Consider the following 15,762-nt stretch of genomic DNA (forward strand, 5'->3'; position numbering starts at 1 on the left):
TAGCCCAGAACTGTCTGCCTTTGTCCTGCGAAACATAGACATCGAGCAAAAAAAGAGTAAATGTTTGTTTGAGCTTGTCCATGTTGTCTTTTTTTCCTCTTTCTTCTTCTGTTTTTTTTAAGTTTTTTCCTTTTGCAGGAATGACGACAAAATTTAACCAAGTGATGTATGCACGGATGAGGGCTAAGAAGTATGAGCCCCTTTTTAATATTGGAACCAAGGGTGTTCGTGTGACAAATAAAAGGGCCTCCGTCAATCCAAGTACTCCGGTCACCCTTGGGATTGAGACGACGAAGAAAGCCTCCCCGACTACCTCTGTTAAAGAGATCATCCCCTAGAGGAAGAGGTCGCACACCAGCAACAAAGGGAAGGATAAGGCTGATTCTCATTCGTTCAATGTCTAGGAAGATGCTGGGGTTGCATTGGCAAGGGCACAAGAGATCATCACTGCCGAGGACATGAAAGTGTCCTCAAACTCTTCTCCCAACAAGGTTGTAAGCCATCATCTTCACAAGCTTGTCCAGGTAGTGTACTTGTGTAAATTTGTATTTCCTTTTTTTTTTTTTTGAGATCTATATTTTCTTTTGTAGGTGCTGGGGGAGAGCCTTCACATTACCTCGGAGTTTCTTACCGAGGTGAAGGTGTCGTCAGCGGTGTCACGGGTAGAGGCCTTGGAGGCAGAAAATTCCAAACTAAAGAAGGATCTAATCACTGCTATGGGAGAGGCTAACACCGTCAAGGAGCAGTTTAAGGGTCTCTCCAACGAGCTGAGGGTGGAAAAGCAACTTGTCTCGAAGAAGGACGAGTAGCTCTTGTTTGCGAAGGAAAAGCTGAAAACGATTGCTATGAAGTCCGTGGAGGCCTTTCAGACGAAGGAGGAGTACAACACCGTCCTCTTCAGCTGATACTTTAAGGGCTTCGAGCTTTTGAGGCGATATCTCATCAAGCATCCAACTGGAGTAGATTGGGAAATTTGGACCTCGAAGAAGTGGACAAGGAGATGACGGCTAACGAAGCTTCTCAGTCCACTGCTCCTAAGGGATCTTGTCATTCTTGACTTCATTAGTAACTTACATCCATCTATGCGAAATCTTGCTACTTAGCCATTTTCTTGTGACTTACACCCATTTAAGGGATCTTATCATTCTTGGCTTAGTTAGTAATTTACATCTGTCTATGCGAAATCTCGTTACTTAGCCATTCTTTGGGCTTTTAGGCTGCTAAATTTGCTCGCATTTGGCTGAATAATCGTATATTACTTCTCAAAATTGAATACAATTTGTTACATCTATTGATGGTACTTCTTCAAGTGCTTAGTGTTCCATGATCGTGGAAGTCTTTGTCCGTCTAAGGTCTCCAGGTTGTAACGGCCTTGTCTTGAGTAATGGACGACCCAGTAGGGTCCTTCCCAGGTTGGACCGAGTTTTCCTTGGGCTAGATCCTTGGTTGCCGAGGTGAGTTTGAGCAAAACAAGGTCCCCTATTTCAAGTCGTCTAAGCTTTACTCTTTTGTTGTAGTATTCGGCCATCTTCTGCTGATACTTCGTCAATCTGTTGAAGGCTTCATCTCTGATCTTGTCCAAGCAATCCAGGTTGATCTTTAATTGATCGTCGTTGCTTTCTTCATGGAATGTCTCTTGTCTGACGCTGCTTATTCCCATCTTGACCAGGATTACTGCTTCAGTGCTGTAAGTGAGTCTAAAGGGAGTCTCTCCTGCTGGGGTCCTTGTTGTAGTCCTGTAAGCCCACAATGCATTGGGCAATTCTTCAGGCTAGACTCCCTTAGCGTCATCCAATTGAGTTTTGATGATCTTGAGTAGTGTTCATTTGGTCACCTCCATTTGTTTGTTCGCCTGTGGGTGTCCTAGGGATGAATGCTGGTTCTTGATCCCCAAACCTGAGCAAAAATCTTTGAAGCCTAAACTATCGAATGTCCGTGGAATCCCGAATCTGCAGATAATGTTCTTTTATACGAAGTTCTGGATTTTTGCCTCGGTAATAGTTGACAATGTCTCTGCTTCAACCCACTTTGTAAAGTAATCAATAGCAACTAGTAGAAATTTTACCTGTCCCTTACCTCGTGGCAGTGGATAGACGATATCAATTCCCCATTGTGCAAATGGCCAAGGGGAGGCTATCGTTATTAGTGTCTCTGCTGGAAGTTGTTGGACATTCCCAAATCTCTGGCACCTGTCGCACTTCTTGACAAGCTCCCTTGCGTCTACCTGCATAATAGGCCAAAAGTAACCTGTTCGGATAACTTTGCTTACCAAGGCTCTGAGGCCTGCGTGGTCTCCACAAACCCCTTGATAGATCTCTTCTAAGATGTACTTGGCTTCCTCTTTATTGACGCACTTCAAGTTGGGCATGGAAAGCCTCTCTTGTACAGGGTATCATTCCGAATCGTGAATCTGGCTGCTCTCTTCCTGATCTTCCTAGCTTCTTCGGCGTCCTGTGGGAGGTGTTCATCTTGGATGAAGGATATGATCATGGTTATCCAGCTATTTGTACTTTGGATTACAAACGTAGGGACTTCTTCAATACTAGGGTGCTTCGGGACTTCCACTTTCAAGTCTATGTAGCTCATTGATCCTTCTTTTGATGATGCTAGCTTTGCGATTTCATCTGCTAGCATGTTCTTGCTTCTTGGGATCTACACGAATTCCAATTTGTCAAACTCTTGTGTTAAATGCTTCGTTAGCCTGAGGTATTTTCACATTCTCTCTTCCTTTGCCTCATATTTGTCCCTTATCTTCTCTATCACCAACTTAGAATCACTCTAGAGGAGCACCTTTTTTGCTTCTAATGCTTTCCCGACCCTTAACCCCGTCAATATTCCTTCATACTCAGCTTCATTATTGGTGGCCGGGAATTTTAGCTGGACCCCATATTTAAGCATTTCTCCTTCTAGGGTGATAATGACGACCCTTGCTCCTCCCTTCTTTTGGGTGGACAAATCGTCGGTCTGTATCGTCCAACGCTCTATCTTGTCAGAGTTGCTATCCTCTTCTGGGAAGGTGAACTCGGCAATGAAATCCGCCAAAGCCTGCGCCTTAATTGCTGTCTTGGGGTGGTATTCAATGTCAAATTGGCTAAGCTCAATCGCCCACTAGAGAATTCTCCCAGCAGCCTCAGCCTTGTTCATGGACTTTTTAATGGGTTGGTCCATAATTACCAAAATGGGGTTCGCCTGAAAGTACAGTCTCAGCTTGTGCGAAGCTACTACTAATGCAAATGCAATCTTCTCGTTTCTTGGGTACTTGGCTTCTGCCCTCTGGAAAGCATGGCTGACGTAGTAAACTGGGAGTTGTTTCTTGTCCTCTTCTCAAATCAAGGCTGCACTTACGACTGTAGCTGATACTGCCAGATACAAATACATATTTTCCCCTTCCTTAGACGGACTTAGGAGGGGTGGATGACTCAGATAACGCTTGAGTTCTTGGAATGCCACTTCACATTCGTTGGTCCAGACAAAGGTTTTCTTCAGTGTCTTGAAGAAGGGTAGGCATTTGTCCGTCACTTTAGAGACGAACCTATTAAGTGCCACTATCCTACCTGTGTGCTTCTGGACTTCTTTGACGGTCTTTAGCAATGTCATGTCGAGTATAGCTCATACCTTCTCTGGGTTTGCTTCTATCCTCCTTTGGGACACCATGAATCCCAAGAACTTCCCTGAGGCTACTCCAAAAGCACACTTATAGGGGGTTAACTTCATCTGGTATTGCCTAAGTGTGGTGAATGTTTCATTAAGGTCGTCAAGGTGAGCAAGCTCTACTTTGCTCTTGATGAGTGTATCATCTACATATACCTCCATATTTCTCTCGATCTATTTGCTGAACATTCTATTTACTAACCTTTGGTCAGTTGCCTCTGCATTCTTCAGACTGAAGGGCATTACCTTATAGCAATAGAGCCCTTGACTCGTGATAAAAGCAATTTTCTCTTGGTCTTCTTCAGCCATCTTTATTTGATTGTATCCCGAGAATGCATCCATGAACGTCAATAGTTTATGCCTTACTGTAGAATCCACGAGCTGGTCTATCTTGGGTAGAGGAAAGCTGTCTTTTGGGCAAGTTTTGTTTAGGTTCGTGTCCACACACATTCTCCATTTCCTGTTTGCTTTCTTCACTAAAATGACATTGGCGAGCCAATCTGGGTAGTAGACTTCTCGAATAAAGCTTGACAACAGCTTGTTAACCTCGTCCATAATTGCTTGATTCCATTCTGGAGCGAAGACCTGGCGTCTTTACTGGACGGGCCTTCTCGGGATCCACATTCAGTCTTTGTTGGATGACTTTTGGGGATATACTCGACATGTCCTCGTGACTCTATGCGAAGATATCCAGGTTCTCTCTAAGGAGCTGGAGGAGCCGCGTCCTTATCTTAGGGCTCAATGCCGTCCCTATTCTGGTTGTCTTGGCTGCATCTCCTTCAACCAGCTCCACTGTCTCCAGGGATTCCACTTTATCTTCTTACTTCTCCTCAATCATCCATGTATGGTTTTCTTTTGCAGCTAGCACGGCTTGGTAGCATTCTCTGACTAGTACTTGATCCCCTTTCACCTTTTCGACACCATTTTCTGTTGGGAACTTTACCTTCAAGCAATAGGTGGACGTGGCCGCTCTCCAACGGTTGAATGTGGGCTTTCCTATAATCACATTGTAAGACAAAGGGCAGTTAACCACCAAAAAGTCCAATTGGAGAGTCAGTTGCCTCGGGTGAGTCCCCACAGTGACCGTCAGTGTCACTATGCCTTTAGGATATACCCTGTGTCCATTGAAGCTAACGAAGGGGGAGTTAAATGGGCGCAACCTTTCTGGATTTAGCTTCAGCTGTTGAAAAGCAGAAAGGTAGATGATATTTGCAGAGCTATCATTGTTTATGAGGATTCTCCTGGTGTTGAATCCTTCTATTGTGAGCATTATGACCAAGGGATCGTCATGAGGCTGCTTCACTCTTCTAGCATCTTCTTCCAAGAAAAACATGTCTCGGTCCGTTCGTCTCTGCTTAAACGGGGGTATTCGGTGGACGCTGTTCAGCTGCTTCTAACAAACTTTCTTGAGAGATCTGAATGAACCGCCTGTGGACGGCCCTCTTGTGATAGTCTTTATCTCCCCTATCACATTTAGCGAACGTTGGGACGTGTGACCCTCATCCTTGGGCGTGGATTCGCGCTAGTTTTTACTATCATCCCTGAATCTACTAGATTCCCTATTTTTCACAAACTTCTGCAGTTTCCCTTTTCGTATGAGTTCCTCTATCTGCTCTTTTAGGTCTTTGCAATCCTCGGTGTAGTGGCTATGATCCTTGTGGAAATGGCACTACTTCTTTTTGTTGCGCATGTGGGGTGACGAATGTAGTGGCCTTGGCCATTTGAGGTAGTGCTCATCCTTAATCTGCACCAAAATTTTATCAACAAGCACAACTAAAGGAGTGAATTTTACCGTTTGAGGAGTTTTTTCATCCTTCCTTTTACTCCCGTCTCTGGACTGACGATCTAGTCACTCCCTTTTTCGTCCTCTGCGATCGTCTTCCTTTGCTCCCTTGTCACCGGTTTTCTCCACGTCCTTTATTGCGGCTAGAGCATCTTCAGCGTTCATGTACTTTTGTGCCTTCAGGAGCATTTCTGCCATCTTCTTAGGGGGATTCTTCGTGAGTGAAATCACGAACTCTCTGGACTTCAATCCAGCTTTAAAGGTTGTCAATTGCACCTCGTCATCAACTTCGTCTACTTCCAAAGTCTCGCGGGTAAAGCGCTTCACGTATGACCTCAGGGTCTCTTTCTCTCCCTGCTTGATGGTGAGTAAATGGTCTGCTGGCCTCTTCGAGCATTGCCCTCCTACGAAGTGGCATAGGAAGGAACTACTTAGCTGTTCGAAGTTGTCAATGGATGAGGTAGGTAGCTTCGTGAACCATTCCCTCACAGTCCCTTTAAGAGTAGTAGGGAAAGAGCGGCACATTATTTCGTTGGAGGGTTGTTGGAGACCTAGCGTTGTCTTGAAAGTGTTGAGATGGTCCAAAGGATCCTTTAGCCCATCAAATTGTTCGAGTTGAGGCAGACGAAACTTCGATGGTACCGGACACTTAAGAGCTGCTGCCGTGAAGGGGGAGTCTATGGTCCTGACTATCCTATCCACACTTCGATCTGTTTTTTCTTTGATAGCGTTCCTTAATTCATCCATTTCCTATCTCATTTCCCGAAGAAGTTTCGAGCTCAGTTCGTCAGGAATGGCGGGCCTTTGATAACTTATCCCCCTCGTCTTCTTGATTGTCTCTAGATCGGTTGGCTTCCTGCTGGAGTCGTTGCCTCATCTCCTAGTTTTGTCTGGTGAGTTCTTCCACGCTAGCTGTAAGTGCTTGGATTTGCGGGGCTAGTGTCACAAGGTCTTGCTTAGACTCCATCTGGATTGTAGAGAATGGTGGAACTGTATTCTCAAACCTTGGTACGAAAATGTCGTCCTCACAGACGGCGCCAAATTGATGAAGTATAGTTGTTAGTCGAGTATATCCATCCAAATGATGCAAAACGGACTAAAACTTTCCTGAGATGGACATCGGTGTAGCACCTGTCACAACGTCTCCGATGCCTAAGTTAGTATTCGACAATCTTTTGAGAGTAAATAAGAAGTGTAAGAATATTTCTTCTGGTTGGAGTTATGTACCTTTTGTATTCCTAATGAGTGTGTATATATAGTTTTTTAGTCTCTAGCCATTAAGGCCTTGATTGGGGTTTTAATGCTCTTTCTTGTAATGCCTCGGGGCTTATTAGTGTGCATATTGATGAGGCTCCAATGGTCTGACAGCTGGCTTGTAACTGTTCGAGGTATTGAATTCTCTTATTAATGACTTGCTTGCCCTCGTCTATGCTTAGGATGGGTGGACGAAGGTATTCTCTAGAGCCGTCTAAGACGAGATATCTCGTCAGTCCAATCAGGTAAGATTTCTTTTATAGGATATTTGCTTCTTTGGGTATGGCAGCAAGCTGCTGTGATTGGGCATTAATGGTTTGATGATGTCACTTTTGGACATGTGTCAGTTGCTGGAACTATTGCAGCTTTTGTTGGAGTTAAAGCAGTTTCCACTAGAGCTGTTGTTGATATTTTTGGCTAAATTTCCTCTTTTGGAAAATTATATGTTTAGTCCATGGTTTTATTACAATACAATTTTGATAAGTAATTGACTCATTGGTTGATGTTTGATGAAGCTTTAGGGATGTAATTATGGTCTCTTTATATTATGACCAAGTCTTGGAGAGCAAGGAGGTCATTTAATGCTAGATGAGATATTAAATAGATTTCTTATATTTAGAGATAGCCAATAAGATTTAGGCATGGGTTTGGGATCGATGAAAATAATAATATAATTTATATGAAATAACATAATTAGATTATATGATGAATATTAAGTTTTAGGTAAAGAGCAATTGGAAGTTTTATCATTTTAAGTGTTATGTGATATGAGATGCTTACCAGATATTACCTATTGCACACTGACTTATTAGAGTTCAGGGAATTGGGGAAGACATGCAAAGCAACATGTTTCTTTTATCTATTTTGAACCATTGGAGTTTACTGAACATACTTCTCAGCCTTCTAAACCACGACTCCTAAGATTCCCTTGATGAGACTCACGAGCTTAGATTATGAGCTGAAAATGGGATGTTGTGCCATGAGCTTGAACCACGGACATTGTTGAGATAATATCGCCATGGGTTTTGGACCATGGGCTTTGGCGTCGTTTTGTGTAAATATGGGCTCTTTTGGGCTTTGAAATAGATTTACCCAAAATCCATCATAATATTAATGTGGTACGGGTTGCCAATGAAATAAAGCCATGTGGCATGAAAATTTTGTCCTCAACAAACTTAAATCGTAACTCTGTCACCCTAAGCATGTTGTCCCACTCTCACTTAATTATGAAATTTCATATTGTGAGAGGCATACTATATGTTCGGATGTAACATATACAACCTCACAATATGTGATTGTCTCATTTAGTTTTATAACTTATATCCTGTGAGATGCATGCTATATGCATATTATATATGTAACATATACCTTCTCAATCTCGGTTTATCTAGTCTGAGATTTCTTGGGATTTTCGGCTCAAGGGCATCCTAAGTGGTAACTGGCATTCCTAGTTGGATTCAAAATTCAATATATTGATCTGTTGTGCTAAAGACAATCTATTGAATTCAAAGCCTCTGGTCAAATCAAGATAACTTGAGCCTGCTTGAGCTTTTCCCGTAATTCTAACTCAGTCTATTTCAACACCCACCCCATCCGAAGAATTCAATTATAAGGAATTCAAGATTATCTTGAACCACATAATTTGTATGGATATGATTGCACAGAACTTGATGGCCGTCAAATCAAGGAGTTCCTTGGTACTTTCTTCTTTCTGGATGCATGAATTCAATGACTAAAGAAGCAAGGATAAGCCAAGTTTCTAGATTGTGTTACTACGAATTTTGATACTTCTACAAAAGATAAATGATTCTGGCGAACTTTTGATATATTACTACGAGGCAAACATTATATAATATATAGACAGTAGGTGTTTTATATTTTTATAGGAATTATTTTTGTACAAATTTTTTTTTTTTTTGTTAAGAGAGGGGTATGGACGTATGATATCTGTTCTTGATGATTGATTTTTATTTTTATTTTATATTTTTAAATTTGGTACAAATGGAGATCAATTCTCAAATTTGTTATTTGATAATAGAAAATTTTACTAGTTGAGCTAACTGAAACTCATCTATTTTTGGACAAACTTAACAGGCCGCAACACTTCAAAAAAAAAATTTATAACTTGATTTTGTCTAACAAGTTTAAAATCTGAAAAAGAGCTCCTCTTTAAACAGGTTATTTATTTTAAGCAATTAGTTATATATAAAGTCTTGAACGGCTTCTCATCAATGCCAAGTCGTAGGTTCAAATTTGTATACGCTACTCAACTCGATTCGAAAGTCAAGGCTCTTATAGCCCTCAGAGGATTTTTAGATTTTTTTTTTTTTTACTTCAATCTATTTAACGTAATATTCAATGTAAATCTATCAGATAATTAATATGCAATTAATTATCTGTCACTATTCGTTTGCTTGTTAAATTGATCAACCTCCTCTTTCCCCTACTCAAAGGATACATGCAGATTGTAGATTCCAATTGACTATTTCCGTTGGTTTTATGAGAATGGTATCTATCAAAATAAATATATAAATACAAGAGAATCTTCAGTAATATATACACACACATATATACACGAGAGAGTTAATCACTTTTTTTTTTTTGCTGCAAGTTGATGACTTTATTTTCAATTGTCAAAAATATTGACCCGGGGGGAGGGGGGGTAGTTTCACGTTGGTTTCAGGTGGTCATAGGATAGGATCAACCTGACCTGAAAAAATTATTATTATTATATATAAATTTTAAAAAATTGATGAATTTTTTTTTTTTGGAAAAAAATTTGTGACCATCCTCAAAATTTCTTTTTTTGCCCCGGCCAACCTAATTACACTTTGGACAAACTTTAGCAACAAACTTGGTTTTAGAATAAGATAACAACTCTACTAAATATTTTTTTTATTAGATGTGAATTTTAACAAATCTACTATTAGAGCATCCACATCAGTTAGTGTATTTTACACATCCATTTTTACACGAAAAACCTACTTTTTTTATTTTACACATTTATTTTTACAAAATACTCATATCAATTTATATATTCTATCATCTCTTTTATTTAAATAATCAATTTTCTCAATATTTTTATTATTTCTCTCAACTACCCCCTTTACATATACACGCTCTCTCTCTCTCTACCCATTTTTTCTAATTTGTTGCTCTCTCTACCCATCTCTATACCCATTTCTGAACACAGATCAACTCTCCAATCAAACTCGGTCAAGCACCGATCAAGCCATGCTTTATTCCTAGTGAAACTTTCGAATACAGATCAAACCGGTCAAGCACCGATCAAACTCTTGAACACAGATCAACTCTCTGATCAAACTCAGTCAAGCACCGATCAAGCTCGGTCAGATCTCCCTAGCTCCGATCAGGCAAGACCTATCTCGGTTAAATCTCCCTAGCTCCGATCAGGCAAGACCCACGAGCTCCGATCGTTCTAGTCAAGCACCGATCGTTCCACAAGCATCGATCGTTTCGATCAAGCACTGATCTGTCTCTTTGTTGGTTTGTTTGTGTGGGTTTGTTTGTGTGTGGGTATGTTTGTGTATTTCTGTGTTGATTTGTTTGTGTGGATGTGTTTGTGTGTGGGTGTGTTTGTGAGCGTCTAAGGAAAAAGAAAATAGGAGAAGTTACTGAGTTCGTTGTGCACGGAGAAGAGAGAGAAAAAAAAAGGGTGCAAACGTGAAATTAATAAATAATATATGGACGAGCTACAATAACTGTGTAAATATACATGGTTACCGTAGCAAGTGTATAAATATACACATCTTTACAAATTTTTAGAAGCACTGATGTGGAGCATTTTTTAGGCAAAATGTGTAAAAGTGGTATCTTTTTCTATTATACACAATTTTGCATACACTGATGTGGATGCTCTTAGATTACATCTTCTTCTTAGATCCTCCATACTTGAAAAATTTTAAGAAGATCAAAGATCAATAATTATGTCATCAATCAAAATTTTAAACTTCTAGTTTTATAGTCTAAAATTATATATAAAAATACGTTTATAGATTGAATACTAACTAACATCTGATTGATATAAAATTTGACATATATTTTAAAAATATAGAGAATATGCAATTCAACAGTTAGATTTTCAAAATATGTAGCAATGTTAATTTGTTTAGTGGCACATAAATTTGTAGCTAAATTTTGTCCTTAAAATTTGACTCCTTTAACAATATATTAGGTCCTTATAAACAAAAAAACCAAGAAAAATTTTATTCAGTTAAAATTTTGAAAGATATGTAGCCTACAACATTAATAATGTAATTATCATGTAACAATTTCAAAATAAGAAAAATTATAGAAGGAAATCGTAAGACTTTATGTACTTGCATGTTTCTTTTTTGTCAATAAATAAAGTTCTCTTTTTATTAAATTTTATATAATTTAAGTTTTTTAATGATCACCTTGAATAAAATTCTTAGAGCCACCACTAATAGATACAACTTACAAGTAACTATAGGAAGGTTTTCTTTAATTATATTCGAACCTCTTTTACTGCTAGAACTATAAAACAGTCCCATTGTTATTAGTACTTTTTGTGATATCCTTACGAGATACCTCCCCTAGCTAATCCTTGTACAAAATTATAATTGTACCTAGATAATAGAAAAAAGGCTATATATATTCTCTTTTTATAAGTTACACATTCATGGATGGAGTACTGCCTAAAAAAACCTTAAAAATTGATGTGTATTCTCGTTTTGCCAATCCTTTCATGATTTAAATTATATGTTACATACCAAAATGTATATTCAATGCTATGTGATTTAAAATTTTAAATAACTTGACACTTTATACAATATCAAATCCAAAAAATAAAATATTAATTTTATAAGTTACGCATTCACAGATAGAGTGCTGCCTGAATAAACCTTTAAAGATGACTTGTATTCTCGTTTTGCCACTAAATGGAATGAATCCTTTCATGATTTAGATTATATATTACATGTTGAAATGTATAATCAATCTACATAATTTAAAATTTTAAATAACTTGACACTTTTTACAATATCATATCCAAAAAATAAAATCTTAATTTTATAAGTTACGCATTCATGGATGGAGTATTATCCGAAGAAACCTTCAAAGATGACGTGTATTCTCATTTTGCCACCTAATCAATGGAATAAATACTTTTATCATTTATTTATTTTTTTGATAAGTAAATACTTTCATCATAGATTATATATTAAATATTGAAAGATATAGTCAATACTACATCATTTAAAATTCTAAATAATTTGAAATTTTGTATAATATTATATAAAAAATAAATAAAATTTTAATTGTGAAATAATTGACGCTACATTTTAAGTGAAATGAAGAGGATCTTTTTTCCTATTCTTGAGAATGTCAACACCAAATTTGAATTAATAGAACTTTTCTACACACTTCTTTGCTAGGATATTTATTAGCCTCTGATTTGTGTACATTTTACAGAAACCCCAAGCATAATTTTATATGATTGTGTTATTTTCTTTATTGGCCATAAGAAAGTCTATGATTTAGATTGAAAAGTGAGAACATGCAGGTTTTTCTTGATTGGAATATACTTAAAGCCAAGCAGAATAAAAATACAGAAGGCTTAGATCGCACACAGCTGGTCTTGTCAACTAATTTTATTTTATTACTTGTTAACTCAATAATGAATTGAACAGTCACAACTATTAAGCGTTGCAGTGTGCCCTCTCTAGAATTATTATGGCCTCACTTCATGAGCCAGTGACTTTTTTAATAAAAAATAAATAATAACAAAAATTCATGCAATAATAAGGTATATGGGAAAATCGTTGTTGTCACTTGTCAGTACTGGATCAAGCTCCTCTCTGAGCCCGTTGGGCCATACCAATATAAAAAAGCTGCATTTTTATTAAGCGGAGCCATGAGGTCCAATCTCAATTAAAAAAGGTCAGTCTAAGATATTGTCTAAAATGATTAAACGGTCCAGCCCAATAGGGTGTTATGCTGCACTGCCCATGAATGCGTGTGTGTATATATATATTTCGGTAGGTCCAGAAGAGGAGATTTAACCCTTGATATCTTTGATTGAAACATCATAAACTAGTTGGGTTATAAAACTCTTGAAAATTGTAAATGAGTAATGAATAAACATTAAACAGTGAAGTTTTTCTCAAAAAAAGAAAAAACAATGAATTAGATACCATTTATGGGCCACATATTCTAAATTGGATGGGCCTTTACCATCCTTTTCTCTGCTTACCTAAGTTCCTTGTCTAGAAGTTAGGACGTGTGGGCTCTCTCTTTTTGTATTATTATTTTTAATTAAAAATAAATAAAACACTAAAATAGATGTTGGTCTCCCAATGTGTATATTTTTGCAAAAAATAAATAAATTTTAAAAAGAAAAGAAAAGAAAGAAACAAAGAAATGAAGTAAGCATGTTTAAAGGAAGAATTTCTGTTTATAGTACGTACCCAAAACAATACCAAAAGAAAGGTCTGTTTGCTTACTTATTTTAATTCTTATCCTTGATCATAGAGTTAGGAAATTATATTATTGTCATTTAATTAGTTTGTGATGGAAAGTGTATAAACCATTACATAAACGTGAACTCTTTCGAATGGATATAGGAAATAGCCGGATTGGACAAAGTGCCGGCCATCATAAAAAGTGTCCTCTATATATTTGTAGGCCGGGCTTTTAGTTCAGTCCTAGTTCTTTTATAGATGTGTAGCCCAAAATGTATAGCCAATATTAAATTAGTTCCTACTCCTAAGTTATTAATTTTATCTTTCAAATTATTGAAAATATTTTAATTCATTCTCATTGCTTATCTCCACTATTCATTTTTGTTACTTTGAATTAAAATAGAGCCGAGGAAAATGAGAAACTGTAGATAAAATTGTGTTTCAGAAGGTAATTAGTTTTTATTTTTTATTATCACTTTCTTTGTCTACACTCTCTGTTAAATGGCTTCCAAATTAACTTACTAACAAGTCCTAGGTGAAATGTGGAGTTTAATTAACGGATTTTCACTTTTCTCTACTCCATACCCAAAATAATGGAAATGAATAACAACTAAGGATAGAGATTTTGAATTGAAACGATCATATAAATTTGAGACTTTGTTTGACAAAATAAAAAACCCATAACATAATCTGTAACATGGCATAAACTCTAGGCCTTTTGTAGAATTCTTAAAAAAAAAAAAAAAAAGTATGAAAGTTGCATTTGTTTTGACAAAAAATGATATTCATAAAATATTTTCACATTTGTTTTACTGACCTTGTTGGTCAACCTAAAATTTAATCCAAAGGTATAAAAAGATAGCGCACGTAGTAAAAGCCAATAAACTTTGGGATAAATACTTGTATGATTTATACAAGACTAAAGGTTAAAAGATTAAGATATAATAAAACCTTTTTTTTGTTGTTGCTGAATTAAAATATATAACACTTTGAACATGTTTATTGGGAGGGCCATATCCATAATAACATCAATTAAAACATAAAATTTTTCAGCAAAAAAACACATCATAAAATGGCATATTCCCTAGATTAAACCTAGTTTTGCGCTAAAGATTCTCAAATCTATGTGCCCCTAGATTTTCAAAGTTGTTTGTCCATTAAAATTTATATTAACATATATGATGAAAGAATATTCTGTTCAAGGTTTTGTTTTGTTTTGGATGAGTAAATTTGATGTGGAAGAGAGTTGATATATTTGATCCAACAAACTTTGCTTCAAGAAACGTAATTTCCAACCATTTTTTTAAGAAGCAAACACACACACAAGGAATAGAGTGAGTTAATGATATAAAGAAAAATTCATATCTTAAGAAAAATTATATTAACTAGATAAAATGACCTTCCTCAAGGTTTTCTTTTGTTTTTATGAGTAAATTTGATATCAAGGGAGAGAGTGAACTGCTAATTATTTCACACTTGAAATCATTCTTCCTTATAATTCACAAGCAAGAGCATATACCTAGTTTTTCTTGAGTCTCTCAAATCTTTAAAAAAAAAAATCTTATCAACTAATTAAAAGAACATGGATCCTCAAGGTTTTGTTTTATTCTTCTTTTCTTAAATGTGTAAATTTAATTTTAGTGGCAGAGATTGAAAGATTCAAACAAAATAACCTCATCAGCATCAATAAATTTAATCTTCAACCAGTTTTCCTACCCTTTGAATTATTCTTCCTTAGGGTTCACAAGCATCCGAGGGTGGTCGCACATCAAACATTTTGAAAATACCTATAGCATTTGTCCTTCTTGGTTAAGTTGAACTTAACACCCGTAAGGTACAATATCTCTTTGTCACGATGCCTATGTCCATCACTACATTTTATTTTTGCAGAGTTATGGAATTGATTAGTCACGGGAATAATTCTGTAAAGAATATTCAGATGGAATGTCTCAAATTCAATTGTTTTATAAAAATGAGAATAAACAGTAGTCTTAGATCATTTTTCTAGGAAAGACAAAGGAAATATATTTTTATCTCGCAGCAGCTAAAAAAATACTCTTTTCTGTGGCTATTATATTGTTGTCATCATTATTTTGTTAGAATTTCATTATAGTTTATTAATGATGCTGAAAATCGTCGGTGAGCCGAATAGTCATCACATGCCCTTAGTGACCTGCGAAACACAAATAAAGAGAAAACCTTGCAAAGACTACCGGTGTGGTACCGGCCAAGGACCCTTTGAAGGTTAAGTTAGAAAATAGAGTTTTCTATCACTCTAGAGTGTCAGAGTTAGGGTATATTATGCGTACATTGATTTGTGAGGGTTTTGAAGTTTTTATAGTAGTGTAGAGCTGACCTCCATTTCTTGATGGAGAAGATATTTCCTTGTAGAGAAGATCCTCATTAATGCTTATATTTTGTGGGATTCTTTCCATGTAGGGATTCTTTTGATTATGGTTGGACGTAGAATATAAGACATTTCCATATTAAGATCCTTGGAAATCACTTAGGCCACGTAAGTGCCACATGGTTTCAACAAACCGTCTCCCTTAGATCTGTCTACTTTAAAGAGTCCATCCATCTCCCTGTCTTTCCGTTTAGGTTATGAATCCATCTACCAATTTTTTGACT

General features: G+C 36.9%; 3 protein-coding genes across 3 annotated transcripts; all 3 read right to left on the reverse strand.

The window, feature by feature from the left end:
- Positions 1–1,288: 1,288 nt before the first annotated feature.
- Positions 1,289–4,206, reverse strand: LOC142621563 (uncharacterized). Its single transcript, XM_075794851.1, has 6 exons — positions 3,854–4,206; positions 3,200–3,359; positions 2,791–3,108; positions 2,521–2,652; positions 2,028–2,224; positions 1,289–1,736 (listed from the first exon to the last, which is right to left on the reverse strand). Exons 1-6 carry the CDS (start codon positions 4,204–4,206, stop codon positions 1,289–1,291), a joined length of 1,608 nt encoding a protein of 535 aa, XP_075650966.1.
- Positions 4,207–4,471: 265 nt separating this feature from the next.
- Positions 4,472–4,984, reverse strand: LOC142621566 (uncharacterized). The gene has a single exon (XM_075794853.1). The coding sequence runs from the start codon at positions 4,982–4,984 to the stop codon at positions 4,472–4,474; it is 513 nt and encodes a 170-aa protein (XP_075650968.1).
- A 516-nt stretch (positions 4,985–5,500) lies between these two features.
- On the reverse strand, positions 5,501–6,181 carry LOC142621568 (uncharacterized). Its single transcript, XM_075794859.1, has one exon. The coding sequence runs from the start codon at positions 6,179–6,181 to the stop codon at positions 5,501–5,503; it is 681 nt and encodes a 226-aa protein (XP_075650974.1).
- Between the last annotated feature and the right edge of the window lie 9,581 nt (positions 6,182–15,762).

The sequence above is a fragment of the Castanea sativa genome, chromosome 1 (assembly GCF_040712315.1).
Source record: "Castanea sativa cultivar Marrone di Chiusa Pesio chromosome 1, ASM4071231v1".
Lineage (NCBI taxonomy): Eukaryota > Viridiplantae > Streptophyta > Magnoliopsida > Fagales > Fagaceae > Castanea > Castanea sativa.